Genomic DNA, 18,048 nt, shown 5'->3' with positions numbered 1-18,048 from the left:
TTGCTGTTCAAGGCGTGGTCCTCTGAACAGTGTCCTAGCGTCACCTGGGAGCCGATCAGAAACGTGAACTCAATCTCAGGCTCCACCTCGGACCCATGGAATCAGAATCTACATTCTAACAAGAAAATCGCCCGGATTTGCACATGCAGTCAAGTCTGGGATGCATGATTGCAGGCAACTCCTATTCATTCCTCAAGACCCACCTGGAAGCTGTGAAAAGTGAAATAAAGTGGGGTCACTTATGTCAAGGGATTTTTAAAACAGAGCCGGGAGGCCATAAGGAGGTGGGCCTCATGCACGTCCTCCCCCGGTGGATCCATGAACCAGGCCAAACCACAACACCTGCAACTTGCTACAGCTAAAGAGACTTTGCTTTAAAACCGATTATATTCAGCCAAGATGAGTTTTCTGCCACCGACACCAATCAGAATTCTTTGTGAACAACATACACAAAAACCAGTGTTCCCTTTCATCTTTAAAAAGCCTTGACTTTTGTTCTGGAGGTGGGTGGAGAGAAACACTATTTGGGTTGCTGCCCAAATCTGCGCTCCCCGAATCCCAATTGTGAGACCCCAAAGAAATGCTTTTTTTGCTTTAGCTCTCTTCTCTCGGTCCACAAAGCTGTCCCCTGGACCCCCTAGGCTGGGTTAGGTGGCCCTCTATTTAGCAAGAGTCATACCCTCGGGCGGCTGCTTCTTTCCTTGGCTGGTGACAGCAGGGACTGTGATCCCTCCCTCATCCTGACTCTGGTGAGCAGAGGCTACCGTTTTCGTGAACCTTTTCAGTAGCAGGTCATTTACCAGCGTGTAATTCTCACACTAACCTTGCAGGATATAAACCAGCACGATCCCCTCTTACAACTGAGGAGATTGGGCTGACAGGATTCAACGCATTGCTCAAGATGAACATAGAACAGGCAGGGTAGGACTTGAACTTCAGGACGTCTGAGACCAAGCCGGAGGGTGGCAGCACCTGGCACAGGGCACACAGCAGGTGGGGAAGGACGCGTGGGAGGGGAGGACCTGTGCCACGTTATGGAACAAGGCACGGACGGACGCAAACATGCCAGCACACAGTTCCTGAGAAGGAAATCAGCGCCTTGTGCAGAGTGCTCGGGAGGTCCAAGGAAGCAGAAAATCTGAAACCTGAGTCCTTTTTTCTCTAGCTCTTCCACGGTTTAGCAGTCCCCAAGCCAAGGCTTCCCTTAATCCAATTAAAACGGACTTATTTATGCTTATCAGCTCTTTATTTGGTTTGTTAGAAACGTGCAAATCACCCAGAAGCCTCTTTGTCCCCTGAACCAAAAGGCATCAATAAAACTATTAAGTTAAATCCAATTAAATGCAGCTGCTGGAGCTGGAGTGTGGCAGAGCAGAACAGAAACGAGGGAGGGGTGGGCCTCCTGGCTTATGTGGCTCCTCTCAAGCATCCCCTCGAATGTGGGCAGGGAAAGGGCAGAGAGAGCCACTACCTAACTGTGAGCCTGAGAGTGGACTTGTAGCAGATCCTATAATTATTCCAGTAACTCCTCAAGGTGGACCCTATGGACCCCTTTTGCAGATGAACGAACTGAGGCTCAGAGAGGTGAGGCAATTTGTCCAGAACGTCACAGCTGGGAAGTGGCAGAGGCAGGGTTTGAACCCTGATCTGTCTAAACCCTCTGCCTGGAATCTTGGAAACCCAGATCTTATGGGGTCCTCAGAGGCTGTCCTGTCCAAGAGCAAGGCTCTGCAAACACACAGACCTGAGTCTCTGCACCTGTAAAATGTGCAGAACCATGCCGGGCGGCTGACCAGGGCTTGGGGAGGGGGTCTGTGAAATGCTGTGTGTCTTAAGCACCTTAGGCACATAGTAGGTACTTGTTATACGCTAACTTCTGATAACCGCACTCTTGTCAAAACCCATCATCTCCCACTCCTCAGAAGGGAAGGCGGATACCCAGAAAGGGAACGAGACCTCAAGGTTACACAGAGACCCTGTAACAGAGCTGGGACTCAAACACGAGTCTCTTGCCCCCTGATTTGGCATCTCGTTTCAGATCCCAAACTGCCTCTCCATTTTGCAGATGAGACAACTGAGGCACACAGAGCAGCAGGCACTCAGTGGCCAAGGTCACCCAGTAGGGTGCTGAGCACAGGAGCTCCACAGCCACCGTGCCCCGGACTCAGGTCTTGGCACCCACTGTTCTTCAGCATTGCTTGGGCACATACCTTGACCTCCCTGAGCCTCTGGTTCGTCCTCTTTAAAAGTGGGGCCCATCAGGCCATCCCAGTGGACCTCCAGCGTGGTGTGAGGTCAACAGGTGGTGTGAAAGCCCCGTGGTAGACAACACAACTGCCCACAGGCAGCACTGCACGTGGAATGTTTAGAGGACGGCTTGAGCGTCTGTTCCTGTAGCTGCAAAGGCCCAGGGTGGGTTCCTCATTCCTGGTAACCCTCAGACCCAAGGGCCACAGGCCGCTCAGGAAGGGAGGGCAGACGCCCAGGATTCCAGGCAACCCTAATCCTATTACAGATACATTATGAACCTTAGGGGATCGCACGAAGCACCACCCTCCCCACGGAGCTTTTCCAACCCCGTTGCTGGCCCATCCCCAGCTTCCCAGAAGTCTGGTGAACAACTCGACATCAGCGAGGAGAAACAGGGCGTGCAACTGGGCACAGGAGCTGCTCACAGCCGTGCCGACGCCCCGCCGGGCTGCCACGGCACAGCCTTCGAGGTGCAAAGAGAAGCCCTCTGAAGTCAAAGGTGGCTTCCACGCCCGTCTCCACCGCAGGTCCCAGCCGGGTCACCTTAGGCGGGTGACTCACCTCCTCCCCATCTGCGAAGCATGGAATCCTCATCAGTAACCACTGAAGGGTTGTTAATCCTCATCGTAATAGTATCATTCTGACTTTCTCATTCCAATTTCTAAGCCCCAAAGCCTGTTGGGAACAGCAGAAGGTGTCGAGGAGTAATGGTAATGGGTGGCTTTTCTGGAAATTACGAAGAAGCTGTTCTTGTTAGTGTTCTGATGAGCCCGTGTGCAGGGAAGGAGGTCAGACTCTGTTACAGAAGAGGGAGGGTGGGGGGAAGGAGGATGCTCTGCACTGGGGGGCTATGAGGGGTTGGGCCGCAAAGCTATGGACTCAAGTCAGGCCACTGTCTTGAGGGAGGATTTTCCAATTTCCTTTATTCTCCTTCTCCGACACACAAAAGCCGTGCCTGGAAGCCCAGCTCCCGGATTCTGCCCGGGCAAGCAGCAGACCCCCTTCCCTGTACAACTCTGAGGCTGACCACTGGATGATGGGAACACAGAGCGCAGGCAGAGGAGAAGAAAAGCTGCTTCTTTCCCAGAACCAGGATTTGTAGAAGGGGAGAGGGATTCTGGAGAGAGGATTGGCCAGGCATTTGCTTGGTACACGAAGGATGTACCTGGTACACGAAGGATGCTCATCCCCATCCCAGCTGGGAGGACGGCAGAGCCCTGGGGCATCAGGGCTGGGGCGTTTGCATGGGGTGGGGGGTGGAGGGGAGCAAAGGGGAAACTAGTCAGCCACGCCCAGGGCCAGATCCTCTTTCCACGAGTTTCCACCTGCACGTGCAGGACACCTCTCTGCACCAGGAGGCAGAGGACCCTGGGGACCTCCATGCTCTGCGAGGCTCCAGAGACATCAGAGCAAACCCTGCCCGCCACGTGCCGCAACAAGCCCAGGAGAAAGGCAGGGGAGGGCAGCGCCTGGGAGAGAATGAGTATGTTTATCCAAGGGAGACTTAGCTCAGGAACCTCAGGAACCTGTAAAGAACCTCAAGAAGCTCAGGAACCTGTAAAATTAACATTTGAACGAAAATGCTAGAACTGGCTATTTCAGTTTGCTAGGGCTGCTATCACAAAGCACCACAGAGCGGAGGGCTTAAACAACAGGAACGTAAGGTCTCACAGTTCTGGAGGCTGGGAGTCCAAGGTCAAGGTGCCGGCAGTGTTGGCTCCTTCTGAGGCTCCTCTCCTTGGCTTGTCGATGGCCTTCTTCTGCCAGTATCTCTTCATATCACCTCCCTGTACGTGTCTGCACTCAAATATCCCCCTTTTCTAAGGACACCCGTCATACAGGACCCACTCTAATGATCCGATTTTAACTCGATGACGTCCGTAAAGGGTCTCTCCAAAGCAAGTCACATTCTGAGGTGCTGGGAGTGAGGACGTCAACACACGAATTTCAGGGGGGCCCAATTTGACCCATAACATGGGTGAAGCTTAATTTTTTGTTTTCTGGTTTTTGTTTTGTTTTCTGCCAATGTGGGGTCGGGGGTGGGAGGGGTTGGGAGAGACGTCATAAGTCAGACCACGAGGGCTACAAAGAAATTACATTTTTTTTCACACAGCCAAATAGTAGCAAGCATTCAATGTGCAACCCCAATATATAATTTAGGCAGATTTGCACAGTCTCCTGAATCACTGGCCTGGATTAGGCCTGGCCCCCAGAGATAACAAAACAAATGCAGTCTTGTAGCCCTGGTAAGAGGGAAAACTGGAATCGAACATTACAAAAGCAAGCTCTAGCAACTTTTTAAGCACCTAATATTTTTCAGGTGCCGTGATAAGCTCTTTACATGGATTATTTTATGGAATCCTCCTGCAGCCCTACAAGGCTTTTTCTATTACACTCCCGATCTCACAGATGGGTAAACTGGGACTCATAGAGCGACAGGGTATTTGCCCCGATCAACCTGGCCCGAGTCCAGAGCCTGTATGTGAGGTCACTGCCCACCCCGCCGACCCCTCTTTCCTGAGCCGGCTGACATCTTAAAGCCTCAAGAACTCTCCCCTCCACTCTGAGGGGAGATGAGAGTGCAGGGACCCCAGAGGCTGGGCTGGTGGGCAGAAAGCTCAGCGTAAAGAAAAACAGACTAGACTGTAGATGCTAGTAATGATGATAACTGGGTGATCTCTGGGATCGTAAGTGATTTTCCTTTTCTTTTTGCTCGTTCATATATTTTAAGTTTTTTTGCCAAAGATTATGCTTTACTTAATATAAAGAACAGGAAGGAATCATTAGTCTCAAGGGATAAAGCATGCTGTTTCCTAAGAAATAAGTTCTTAATTTCTAAGGGCTGCCCCCCCCCGACCCCCACGCCCCTCTGTAGTTTTAAAACGCTCCCATCTGAGAATTTCTGTTTCCCCAGGAGAAGAAGGCAAATCTGCAGGCTGAGCAACTTAGAACTCCTGCCTCCTCTGTAGCAGACACCGCTGGACGCCTGTCCCTAAACCCCTCCCCTTCTTCGGGGTAGAGCCCTGATTGTGTTCCAATGTCCACTCCCCTCGCCTGTGGTTCCTGGGTGGATCCTGATTGGTCTAAGCCATCTCCTTTGCCTGCCAGTGATTGGTTCAAGAGTAGCATGTGACCCAATTCTGGCCAATGAGATGAGGGGGGAGCTTGCTGGGGGCTCTTGCAACATTCTGAAACCATCTCTCCCTTCTGCTTGATGTCACATACGTGGAAACTGTCTTATGACCCCGGGGGCATGCCATCCCGGGGACAAACCCTAACCTCTGAAGATCACAGAGCAGAGAGAAGAGAACACTCTGGGCCCTTGACATCATCACCCAGCTGCTGAATTCCCAACCTACAGGCATTCTTATCGGGTGAAGGAATGTGCTTTCCTTGTTGCGTCAGACACTTTGAGTTGCGGTTTCTGTTACTTGCAGCCAAATGCATCCTGATTGCTGTAATCTTATGTCTTTCAGGCTTCACTTGGTTTATTTCACATGGTGAGTCCAAAGATGAATGCCAACCGGCACGGATTATTAGGACTCTTACTTGTGTTATTTATATTGCGGGCCTTGGAAGATACACTGATTGTCTGTTTCTCTGCTTCTCAAGTTTACACGGATTGATGTGTCCGAACCAGAATGTGACAAAAGACCGAGCCGTTGAAGGGCGCCAATGATCACATGCAAGAGCTGGGAACAAGATCACTGGGCATGGGGACCTCTGGATTCCTGTCCTGGCTCACCTCTGATGGATTGTGGGACTAACCTTCCTCCCCTGGACAGGGCTTTGACTGGACTGACCATAAGGACCTGGTCATCTGACATTAAGACTGAACAAGCCATTTCCATCGATCTATCCGCATCCTTGACGATGCTGCGGCCAGGAGATCAGGACGAGGCTTACAATCCGGGATCTAGAAAAGGTGACATTTCAGATGAAAACCCTATTGATCCTATAGTGAGCCTGGGAGGGGACCGTGGAAGCCATTCCATTCCCAATTTCATGTTCTGTCAGTCTGCCCCAGTTCCTGCAAGTCCAGCTGGAGCATGCCATTCTCTTGGGTTAAGTGGTGCTATCTCCCTGCTGGTCTTTCAAAGGAGGGAAAGAGCTGGGGGATCAATCACTGTCCTATTTTGAGGAGTCAGGGAGGGAAGAGCAGTTGCTGACAGTGGCTTCCTGGTTCCCAGAATCGATCTCAGTTCCCAGCCAAGATGTGAGTTTTCTCTCTCTAACTCCCGAGAGGTTTCAGGCGTTGCAACAGAAAGCTTTTCTCTCCACTCCGTACCGATTCCTCTGTACCTAGGTTCTGCAACTCAAGAAACAGCGTGCCTAGTGGAGGAGTAGAAGAAGCCACAAAGCTACCCAGACGTGGGTTCAAATCCCAGCTTTTGTACATACTAACATGTCGTGAGATTCATGAACGTTAGGGCAGTGCCTGCTCAGGTGTCCCCAGAGCCCAGCACAGTCTGGGGCACATAATAGGTGCTCAACAAAAAAATCAATGGGTGGCTATCAGTGTGGTTCTGGGAAACGTCCTTGACCCCTTTGAACTTCAGCGTCTTCACCTCTGAAGGGAAGGTGGTTTTTTGCCAGCAGGTTTTTAATGAGGATGAGATGAGATGATGAATGTGGCATTGCCTCTGGTTGCTTGTCATGGTGCCTGAAATGCCATCAAGAGTCAGCTCTTCCCAGTCAAGCACCAGGGTCTCAGCCGTGGCCTGGGCATCATATTAGCTGCCTTCCATCAACCAGGGGCTCACCAGCTATTACCACCCACCAGCCACAGTGGAGAGCCCCCTTTTCCACCTCCCCGTGTGTGTGTGTGTGTGTGTGTGTGTGTCTGTCCTTCCTCCACAGCTCCAACGTCTGGGCGCCAACCAGAAACTCATTCAATCATCCCGATATTTGCTGCACGGACGCCAAACAGCTGCATGGTGGAAACCAGGGAAAAGAAGATCCTGGGGTCCACCTCTGGGCTCCAAGGGTCCTTGAGCATCAGGTGTCTAGCTGGACTTTCTGCCGTAGCTTCGCCCAGTGCCCACCACAGACCTGGCACCCAGCTGATTGCTTCATCCATGATTTCTAAAGGGAAGGATAAACACAGGAAGTTTGTGGTCACGGTAGTACCAGCCAAATCCTTAACAGAGTCCTGGTCCGGAAAAGAACTACAAAACAATGCAAGGGGTGGGGGGTGTGGTGGGTGGGAGGGGAGGCATCTGGTTCCTTTATTTTCAGGCTGCAATTAATCAGACAAAGGGGAAAGGAAAAGGCCAGGGGAGATAAAAGCACTGAATGGAAACCTCCTTGGTTTGGGAGCACTCCTGATGGTACCGGGGCAAGACCTCCATGCTGGCTTCTCCACTTCTGAACCAAGCGACCCTGGGTTGGGGCAGGGAGGGCTCAGTATCCACGTCTGTGAAATGGGCGATAGTCCCCTCCCGCAACTTTCCTTGGGATAGGAAAAGAAAAAAGTGAAAACACTTTGGAAACAGCGTATTGTAATAGTGATCGTCTTGAAACTCGATGATGGTGATGATTTGATCAAAGGAACGTCCACTTATGGTTATTTCCCCACTTGTACAGCAAAGGATCGTGAGCACGTTTCCTGGGCTGAGCTCCGCTCTGGGTGCCAAGGATACAGAGGCGCACCAGACAGACAAGGGCTCCTCCGCCCAGCAGAGGGACAGACTAAAGGCAGCTAAACACAAATATATAAACTTCCAGATGGCAGGAAGTAGCGTCAGGGATGGAAAACAGGGGATCTGATAGTGAATAGGGATGGGGCTGCTTTACCCGCGGGGAGGGGTCAGAGGGATCAGGAAGGGCCTCGCTCAGGAGAGGCTGGGGCAGGAAGGAGGAGGGGGGCCCAGTCATGCCATCAGTGGTCTGGGAACAGCAAATACAAAGGCAGGGAGGGACGCCTGGATGGGGAGCAGCACGAGCTGAAGATGGAGGAGGTAGTGTCAATCCTCTAGGACTTCGCAAGCCCCTGTAAGGGGTTTGGATTGCTGGGCTCCATGATGGAAGCTCACTCCCGCTGCTTCATGGAGGGTGGATTGTGGGGGGCAAGGCCGGGAGCACGGAGACCAGGGAGGAGGCTGACGTGCTTCCAGATGAAAGTGGGTGGCGTATGCAAGCCCGGCACCTGCTAAGTGCTTCTGTGTGACATCTTGAATCCTTACGGCAACCCCGTGAGCTGCAGATTCTTCTTATACCCATTTTACAGATGAGAAAACTGAAGATTTGGAGATGTTGAGCTGCTTGTCCAAGTCATAGAGCCTTAACCGAAGCCCTAACCCTAGCCGATGTCAATGGTGGAACTGGGATTCAAGCCTGAGCATTCTGACACCTGAGCCCACATGACCCTGTCGTAGCCCTCAAAGGCTATGGGGACAGGGCTGGGGTGACCCCTGGGAAGGCTCAGTCCTTCCTGAGATGCTGCCTCCCTGGATGGACCCTGCTGAGACTACATAGTCTCCCCCTGACTTGCTCTCTTGAATCTGATTCTGTTCAGAGTGCCAAAGGGAGTGGGGAGTCCCTCCTGAAGGCACCATGAATTAGTTCATAAATTTTACATTTTAAAATTTATTTTTCAAAATACTTTTATTGAGGCCTAACTTACTACAGTAAAGTGCAATAATCATATATGTATAGACAAATGACGGATGTTTGATGAAGATAGCCACGTACCTACCACCTAGATCCAGATAGAGCGCATCGTCACCCCTATGCAGGACACCTGTGAGGGATAACAAACATGGCCTGTCTCTGCCCTGTACCAGGGTTTCCCAAGGTCCCCTGCTTTCCCTTTATAGGATTCCACTGGAAATGCCCCAATGACGCCCCCCCCCCCCCCCCCCAGATCCCGAGCAGGGGTCCTTCGGGGCCGCTCAGCACCAAAGCCCTGACTGACAAACTGGCAGCTCGGTGAACGCCCAGGTCTGTTCTAGAACAGCGGTGCTCAGAAAAGTGGCTCACGTGGGCATTTTCCCATGCAGCTCATGTCCCAACAGTCAGGGAGGTGGGAGGTCCCATTCTGATCTGCAAAGAACCTCAGTTTCACTGTCTGTAAAAGGAGGGGGGGGATGGGAAGGGATGTGGTTTTTAAGATTCCTAGGGCTGTGAGGAAATGACAAGCCCATCCAGACACCATTTCCTTCCTCCGAGAGGAAAAAGCAATCCGTCAGATCCCCCCCACCCCTGGTTTCCACCTCCTTAAAATCTGACACTGGACAGAGAGCGTATGCTTGCCTACCTCTCTCCAGGGAGGAGTCTTGTTAGAGGACAGTCTGTGTTTCCAAGTTGCTTTCGAGTCAAACACACTTGGGTTGGAATCCTAGCTCTGTCACTTATTAGCTGTGTGACGCTGGGCAAGACACTGCACCTCTCTGAACCTTCATTTCCTCACGGCGAATGGGGCTAGGAATGGCTGCTACCACAAAGTTTGTCGTAAGGATTCAATGAGATAATGAGACCAAAGCACTTGGAGGATACCCAAACCCCGGGCATGCTCAATTAATATGACCTACTATTATTATTAGGGGTCGTGCTTTCTTGAAGCTTTGGGCACAAGATAAGCGTCCAATGCACCTGTGCTTCCTGCACCCTTGACTACCTGTCTCCTTGCCTGCACCTGCCCATTGACCAGGCCTTTGGGCAGTAACTGGCTGCCCCCCCGGGGGGAGAGACTTCCGGAAGCTCCCCGGGACAGAGCTCGGGTGACCTCCAAAGTCAAACCCTAGTCCAAGCACTTAGCGTCTTGTCTGCCTAAATTCACCCCAGCCGCCGCCCACAAGTGCACATTAATATGCCTCTGTTCCTCTTAGGTTAATATATGTATTATTTATAGGGCTTTATTATGTGCTCAGAGGGCTCCCCTGAGAAATGTAATTGTGCACTGGGAGGTAAATTTGAATAATATTTACAATTAATTTCCATCAATAAAGCAATGCTCCGAGGTCTCTGTGCAGCTGAAATGGGCCCTGGGTTGGCTTCCCGCTCACGGCTCCCCTGAGAGAGCTTGGGTAGCTTTTAGGTATCTCTTGAATAGTCCACTTCTCTGGAGCTCTACCTCTGCTCCCATCCTCCCGGCTTCCCCTTCGGCCCTTCCCATCCTGCCCTGCCCAGAGCAGCCCCGGGCATTGGGCATCATGGCAAGATGCAGATCGGAGCGTGGCCTGCCCTGCCCACGGGCCCCCCTGCTCTCTTCTCCATCCTATCTGCTCTGGGCTCATTCTACTCCCTGGGCGGCAGCCCCCATCCCCTTCAGTCCCTCGCCATCACTCTCTCCTCCCGTGCTGTTCCGGCCACCTGGAGCACCCTCTCCCACTCCCCCCCCTCCACTCCTGCCACCGAATCAGCACCTACCCATCCTACACGTCGCAACTCAAGCGTCTCTTCCCCGAGGAGGTTTCCCTGGTCTTTGGACAGGCTCAGATCTCTCTCTAATAGGTGTGTAGCGCTTAGCGTGGCAGTTTTCTATTAAGGGTGCGGTTTTTAAAAAACTATTGGCTGTCTCTCCCACTAACCAATGGAGGAGCTCCTGAGGACAGAGGCTGTGTATGCCCTGCTCACCCTTGCATTCCCGGTGCCTACCACAGCAGTGGCAAAGAGAAGGTGGTAAATAGATTTTTAGGGCATGGATGAATGGGTGGGTTTAGAAATGGTTATGTAAATGACTGGCTGGGTGGGTGTGGTTATGTAAATGGCTGGCTGGGTGGGTGGGTGGGGGCTATCTTGAGTCAGTTACTAACAACCTACTGTCCTTGGCTGCTAAGAAATTGAAATAAGTGGAGGGAATGCTTTTCAAAATGCAGATTCTTTGAAGTCCTAAATTTGGGGACTGGTAGGGAGGTTCAGGCTTCCTCCTGCTGCTGCCTCCCAGCACTGCTATGTGACTTTGGACAGCACGCTGCACTTCTCTGAGCCTGGCCTGCTGTTCTGACGTAGAGGAGGATGGCAAAGGGGTTTGGGGGGCAGGAACGTCCAGCTCAGCGCCCCACTCTCACCTCAGTCTCTTTATTCAAAAGCAACTTTGTCCTTAACAAGGACAAGATGCAGGAGGATGTCATGGTTGCATTTCAGGATTTAATGAGAAACTCCTGGTGGGGCAGCCAGGAAGCGGCCTGACCCTAAGGAGGAAACAGCTGGTTTGAATTTTACTCCTGTTCATCAGCTTTTCCAAGGACAAAATGAGTTCCTGGCTCCCTGGCCCGGCCCGGCCAGCATGCAGCCCAGGAGGAGCGAGGGCCCCAGCCCGAGCAAGCAGCACCTGGGGTTCAGAGCCTGGGTGGTTGAGGACCGTCTCTGGGGCCTGACGTCCCATGCAGTCTCGTGCCTTAGCCACTTCACCTGTGCCGCTGCGGTGGGAGGTGACAAGAAGCACTGGGCAAGCTTTCAAGCTCCGTTTTTTGCTCTCCGATGGCCCAAGTTTAGATTTCTTGAAGCCACCGGACGCCCAGACTTGGGGTCAATTCCGAGCTGCCTCATCATAAGCGCAATGACCCACGGAGGGAAGGAACAGTCTGTCTCTTAATGAGGTGTGATTTCCAAACAGCCCATGGCCTCGGGAACCTGCCCAGCGCTGTGTAGACATCACATCTGTTCCTTGCATCTTGTCAGGGAATTGGCTTCACAACGACAACACGTGGAAGACAAGAGAATGTGGACACTGGGAGGCCAGAGGGCCTCGGGCCCACCAGAGACTGCCTCCGGCCCAGCTTTTGTACCCCCGCCGCCTTCCCTGGAGGTCTCGGGGGGTGCAGCAGATGGGAAACATGGTGGGCACGAGTGGACGGGCATCAGGGGACTGGAGGCCGAGTGTACTTTCTTTGCCATGTTGGGTCACTGTGGAAAACTGTTTGCAAGGCTGGCTTATGGGTTATTAAGAGGTTTATATTAATCTGCCGAGGAATCAATATTTATGGTCAAAACCCCAAGTCTCTCTCCAAACCCTGATTCTGCAGCTTTCTTTGAGCCAGGCCGACCTAGTTTCAAATCCAGGTTCTGGCAGAGACCTGCTGGATGCCCTCAGGGAAGTTACTTAACCTCTCTGAGCTTCAGCTATCCCTCCTATGTAGAAGGGCAGTACTAACGTGTACCGAACTCAGGCCTGCCAGGGGGAATACACGAGATAATACATGGACAGTGTTTAGGGTAAAGGGTGCTAATAAATGCAGGCTATCATGAGAGTCTAGAATATTCTCAATGGATACAATCGTCATTAAAAAAAAAACCAGAGGATCTGGAGCCAGACAGAGCTGGGTTCACATCTTAACTCTGCTTCTGGCTAGCTGCGCGTCGCTGGGTGAGTTACTCCCCGCCCCACCCCCACGGAGCCTCGGCTTTGTCATCTCTAAGTGGGACGATGACACTGTAGCACAGGAAGGTGTCAGTCCTCGTTGAGAAAAGGCAACAGGGCTGCACGTGGAGGGGTTCCACGCCTGTGGCGTCCCCACGGCCTGCATCTCAGAGGCACACGACAAGGGCCCAGGCTGCAGGCTCTGCTGAGTTCAGTGACTGAGCCCTTGGACCTTCTCTTCAACCTGCAGGATGCTCCCAGGTTGCTTCCTGAAGCTGATTTTGGCAAGGCTTTGAGGAAGCTGAGGAGGACAGGCCCTCCTTCCCTGGCCCCCTGACCTGGTGTGCTTAATTCTGAGCACCGGCAGTCAGAGCCAGTGGGCCAGGGAAGGAAGGGACAGTCCCCGGGGACGGGGTGGAAGCTGTGGGTGGCGCTGCCCGCCATGGCCCGGACCTCCGGCAACAAAGGCAAGGGGAGAGCGGGGGCCTGGGGCGAGGGGCTGGCACCACCCTCATCCCCCAAATAGCTGTGGCCCCCAAAGCACCATCACCCTGGGAAGTTCGAGGGTGAGCACCTTCAGGCTGCCTCCTTTGAGGGCCTTAGCTCTTCTCCCTCCCCCGCCTCCCCCAGGCCCCAGGTCCTCACAGAGAGAGTCCAAGGTTGAGAGGACACGGCATGCCCTGTCCACCGGGCCACTCAAAGAAAGGAGTTCCAGGCCCTGGACTCCCAGCTCAAAACGCAGGTCAGCACCGTGCAGACTACAGCGGGCATCAGTGGGTCCTGAAGAGGTTTCTGCCATGGTCTTGAGAAGGCAGAGCTCGGGGCCTCCAAGGCCGGAGTGTCTGTCCATCGGGCCTTCCCAGATGAGCCTCAAAGCATGCTGGTCTCCCTCTCGTTCATCGACGACATCTTGGTAAAGCTCCTGTGGCTGGGGTAGGAGGAGTGGCCCGTGTCCTCACTCAGAGCGTTGACCAGGCGGGAAAAGAGGGCCACCTTGAACTTTCTGAAGTCCTGGCCCATGAAGACGTACAGAATGGGGTTCATGCAGCTGTTGGCAATGGCGATGGCCGTGGCCAGGGGCAGACCCAGGCTGAAGACGGAGCCGGGCACGGCGGCGTGGTGGAGCTCCAGCAGGTAGAGCGTGTGGTAGGGACACCAACAGAGGAAGAAAGTGATGATGATGGTCACGATGATCTTGAAGGGCTTCTTGGTCTTGGCCAGGCGGTTGCGCCGCAGCTTGCAGACGATGGTGAAGTAGCAGGCCGTGATGATGAGCACGGGGACCAGGAATCCACAGAGGAAGCGGGTCACGGTCACCACCATGTGCCGGCCGAAGCCCACGGGGTCCAGGCGGGTGTGAGTGGGCCACGGGGCAGAGCCGGCCGCGGACAGGCTGAAGTTGTTAAAGCAGGATATTTTCCCATGCACGTGGGCCGTGTCCCGGAAGACCAGGGACGGAGAGCTCAGGAAGAAAGCCAGCACCCAGATGACCATGCAGGCCACGTAGGCCAGCCGCACGCTGCGGTGGTTCTGCGACCAGACGGGGAAGAGCACAGAGATGCAGCGGTCGAAGCTGATGACGGTCAGCAGGAAGACGCTGGTGTACATGTTGTGGATGAGCAGGAAGTTGCTGATCTTGCACATGGCCGTCCCGAAGACCCAGTGGTAGTCCATGGCGGCGTAGGCGATGTGGATCGGGAGGAAGATGTTGAACAGGAAGTCCGCCACGGCCAGGTTGAGGAACCAGACGGTGTTCACCGTCTTCTTCATCTTGAAGGTGGCGATGATGATCACCAGCCCGTTGCCCAGGATCCCGAGGAAGCAGACGATGCTGTAGACCACCACCAGGAAGATCCTGGCCACCTTGCCTTCCAGGGGAGAAGACTCCTCCAAGACCATAATGGGGTCAAAATCATCCGAGTAGTCATCATAGGCGAGGGAGGTGTTGTAATCCTCGTCGCCCATTCTCTGTGAAGGGAGACAGGGGTCAGTAGAGGACGCGTGAGGGGACTGGCTCTAAGAGCTTGGCCAACTCCAGCAAGGCCGACAGGGTTCTGCCTGACTCTGAGCCAGGCCAGTTTGGTATCTTGACGGCTCAAGTACTTACTTAACTACAACCCCCATTTTACAGACAGGGAAGCTGAGGTGGAGACAGCCTGAGTCACTTGCCCGAGGTTATACAACGGAGAAGAGGCGGAGCCGGGAGCCACACCCCTCCTTCAGAGTCTGTTCTCGCGACAACCCTGTTTTGCTGCCTCTCTGGGACCCTCCCCTTCCCCTTACAGTCTAGTGAGGGAAACGAACATTCATCAGATTCCTCAATTCATGGTAAAATCGCAATGATGGTGCAATGAAGGAGGGGTGCGGTAGTGCTGGGAACTTGGTTCCAGCCATGTTTCCCAAACCCCGTGCTGGCATTCTCCAAGTGCTTCCACCTCGTCACGGGTCCCCCACCAGTGCCCTTTGGAGACATTTGTTCAGACCACAGAAGACCCTCACCGTTCACTGTTGGGGTGTCCAAGGCTCTCCGACGGGGGTCCTTGGCCAGTCAGTCCCTGGGCACAGCCAGAAACACCTGCAGGAAAGGACAGAGAGGTAGCGGTTCGATCCAGGGATAGAGCCAGAGATCGGATCTGTTGTCACTGCTCCCAGTTTACAGAGGAGGAAGCAGAGGCTCAGAAAGGCTAAGTGATACTGGGTATTTACCACAAAGATACAAATGTAGGGACCCGAAAGGGTATGTGCACCCCGATGTTTATAGCAGCAATGTCCACAATAGCCAAACTGTGGAAAGAGCCAAGATGTCCATCGACAGATGAATGGATAAAGAAGAGGTGGTATATATACACAATGGAATATTATGCAGCCATCAAAAGGAATGAGATCTTGCCATTTGCAACGACGTGGATGGAACTGGAGGGTGTTATGCTGGGTGAAATAAGTCAATCAGAGAAAGACATGTATCATATGACCTCACTGATAGGAGGAATTCTTAAATCTCAGGAAACAAACTGAGGGTTGCTGGAGTGGTGGGGGGTGGGAGGGATGGGGTGGCTGGGTGATGGACATTGGGGAGGGTATGTGCTATGGTGAGCGCTGTGAATTGTGCAAGACTGTTGAATCACAGATCTGTACTTCTGAAACAAATAATGCAACATATTTTAAGAAAAAAGAAAAAGAAGATAGCAGGAGAGGAAGAATGAAGGGGAGTAAGTCAGAGGGGGAGACGAACCATGAGAGACGATGGACTCTGAAAAACAAACTGAGGGTTCTAGAGGGGAGGGGGTGGGGGGATGGGTTAGCCTGGTGATGGGTATTAAAGAGGGCACATTCTGCGTGGAGCACTGGGTGTTATGCACAAACAATGAATCATGGAACACTACATCACAAACTAATGATGTAATGTATGGTGATTAACATAACAATAAAAAATTAAAAAAAAAAAAGAAAGGCTAAGTGATGCCCAAGGGCGGAGGCTGGGGAGTGGTGGAGCCCCTCAAACCCAGATGAACTGCCGGCGCCTTCACCCCAACGCCTGCCCCACCCAAGCACATCCACAGAGGAGGGCCTGCATCAGGGGCAGGGGTAGGGGAAGGCACGGGGGGAAGGGGGTGTGGGGCGGGGCGGGAGTGTGCGGAGAGCTCCATGCAAGTCTGCTGCCAGGACAGCCCCAGAAAGCACCATTCCAGTCACTGGGAAGACAGAAGAGGAATGGCCCTGAACACCCACTACTCCCCTCGTCTTGTCTTCCCAGGGCCTCTTTGAGGCAGGTGTGGTGACTCCCGTTTTGGATCTGGGGAACCGAGGCCCAGAGAGAGAAGCCTCCTTCCCCCTGGGTGTTGCCCGGGCCCTGTGGGGGCTGTGGATCACACGCAGACCCGCCGGCGCGACAGCCTGGGGAGGAGACGGACATGAATACATTCACCGAGCACCTACCATGTGCCAGGCAACTTAAGTGGTACTTGGGCCAATTCCCAGAGCAACCTTGTTGGGGATTTTCCCAATCTAAGGAGGAATGCACTGAGATTCCGGGGAGTTGGCAAGCTTGGGAGGTCTTGGAGGCGCGCCTGCGGGCATGGTTCAAACCCAACCTCAACCACCTGCCAGCTATGTGGCTTTGGATCCATGACTCCTCTCTGAGCCTTTGCTTCCTCATCAGTAAAATGGGGATACTCACTCCTTTGCAGAATGGATGTAAAAATCGCAGGCCCCGGGAATATGGCGCATCAGTTCGGTGCTGGCGCACAATAAACCCTCAAAAAATATTAGTGATTCCGTTACGGCCCGGGTTGGGGAGAGGGGCAGAAACCACTGAATTCCAAGATGGGATTTGAACACGGGGCTCTGACAGCCCCACGCCCAGGCACCTCCCACCACCCAAGCTCTTCCCATCCTGACACATGGCCTCCAAACCAGATGTTCAGCTCCCGAGACTGCTGATCGATGCTTCATTATAAATAACTCAACTTCCACTGTGGAAATGCCCTGCTGGTCCTTAATGGCCTTGAGGTTGTATTTTATGGCAGAAAAGTCATCTTTTGCTTTTATTAAATAAAAGCCACTTGGACAAGCCCCTTGAGCATCATTCTGGGTTCAAGGGACTCAGAATTCAAGTGTCACCCCACTTGGGTATCATCCTACTTCTGCAGGCTGGGAAGATAGTCCAGATGTGCCCAGTGAGGGGTCCCCCGGGGCTTCCTGTGACCCCTGGAATGCAGAGAGCAGATGGGAACAGTGTGCCCCACCCCCATAACTGGGGGGAAATATGATTGGTGGTCATGACCAGGTCTGCGGAACAAGGGCTCTCACCAACCCTACATGCTGCCCCTGAAATCATGGTTCAATGACAGTCACCAAGCGTCTCCTTGAGAACAAGATGACTATGTCCTCATTCCCTACGCCGGGCCGTGCAGGCTGCAGGGATGAGGAAATGGCTTCCCGAGGGTCCCTTCCCACAGGAGCTCACAGCCAGTCACAAGGCACAGGACAGAGGTGCCCTGGGGCCGGAGCAAGGCCAGGAAGCCCGGAGCGGGCTGGAGGGGGTGTCCCCCGGCCTGGGCATCAGTCCTACGCTTCTTGGGGCAGGCAGGATCGTCTCCCTGGGCCCAGCATGCCTCCTTCATTGGCTGTCGGTGGTGGCGATGGGCGGCGGGGGGGGGGCGCGTCTGAGCCCCGAGAGGAGAGTGAAGAGGAGTGGGGATCCAGCACTTTGCACAGCATCTGTAGAGATGCCCTAGACACAAATAACGTCACGTCTGGCTCTCTGGCTGGGCCGGGAGCAGCTCGGGGTCAGAGGCCATGTCTTCTCATCTGTGAGCAGGGCGGGGGGCGGGCAGGCTGAGGCGGCACAAGGTGGCGCTGACATCCTCTGGGCATGTCCATCCGTCTACCCCCTCGGCCAACTAGGAATCGAGTGAGTCAGTGTCCCCAGTTGGCTTGTGCCCTCCCCCCGAGCCCCCTGGCCCTCCCGGGAGAGTGTTTCATCACATACCCGC

General features: G+C 53.5%; 1 protein-coding gene across 10 annotated transcripts in view; it reads right to left on the bottom strand.

Moving 5' to 3' along the window:
- Nucleotides 1-8,822: 8,822 nt before the first annotated feature.
- The window catches only part of CMKLR1 (chemerin chemokine-like receptor 1), a 60,268-nt gene continuing 51,042 nt past the window's right edge, over nucleotides 8,823-18,048 (bottom strand). For 9 of the 10 annotated variants that reach the window (XM_073880996.1, XM_025889314.1, XM_025889309.1 and 6 more), the window contains 2 exons: nucleotides 15,053-15,128; nucleotides 8,823-14,521 (listed from right to left, as the gene is read on the bottom strand). In XM_073880996.1, coding sequence (XP_073737097.1) covers nucleotides 13,424-14,518 — 1,095 coding nt within the window. In that variant the 5' untranslated portion in view covers nucleotides 14,519-14,521; nucleotides 15,053-15,128 and the 3' untranslated portion in view covers nucleotides 8,823-13,423. The remainder of the gene's footprint in view (nucleotides 14,522-15,052; nucleotides 15,129-18,048) is intronic. The other variant, XM_025889317.1, reaches the window with a different exon arrangement.

This window comes from Callorhinus ursinus, unplaced genomic scaffold (genome assembly GCF_003265705.2).
Source record: "Callorhinus ursinus isolate GAN/ISIS: 27379988/994484 unplaced genomic scaffold, GSC_fseal_2.0 scaffold41, whole genome shotgun sequence".
Lineage (NCBI taxonomy): Eukaryota > Metazoa > Chordata > Mammalia > Carnivora > Otariidae > Callorhinus > Callorhinus ursinus.
Note: the sequence above shows the minus strand (reverse complement) of the source record. Positions and strands in the feature narration are given on the sequence as shown.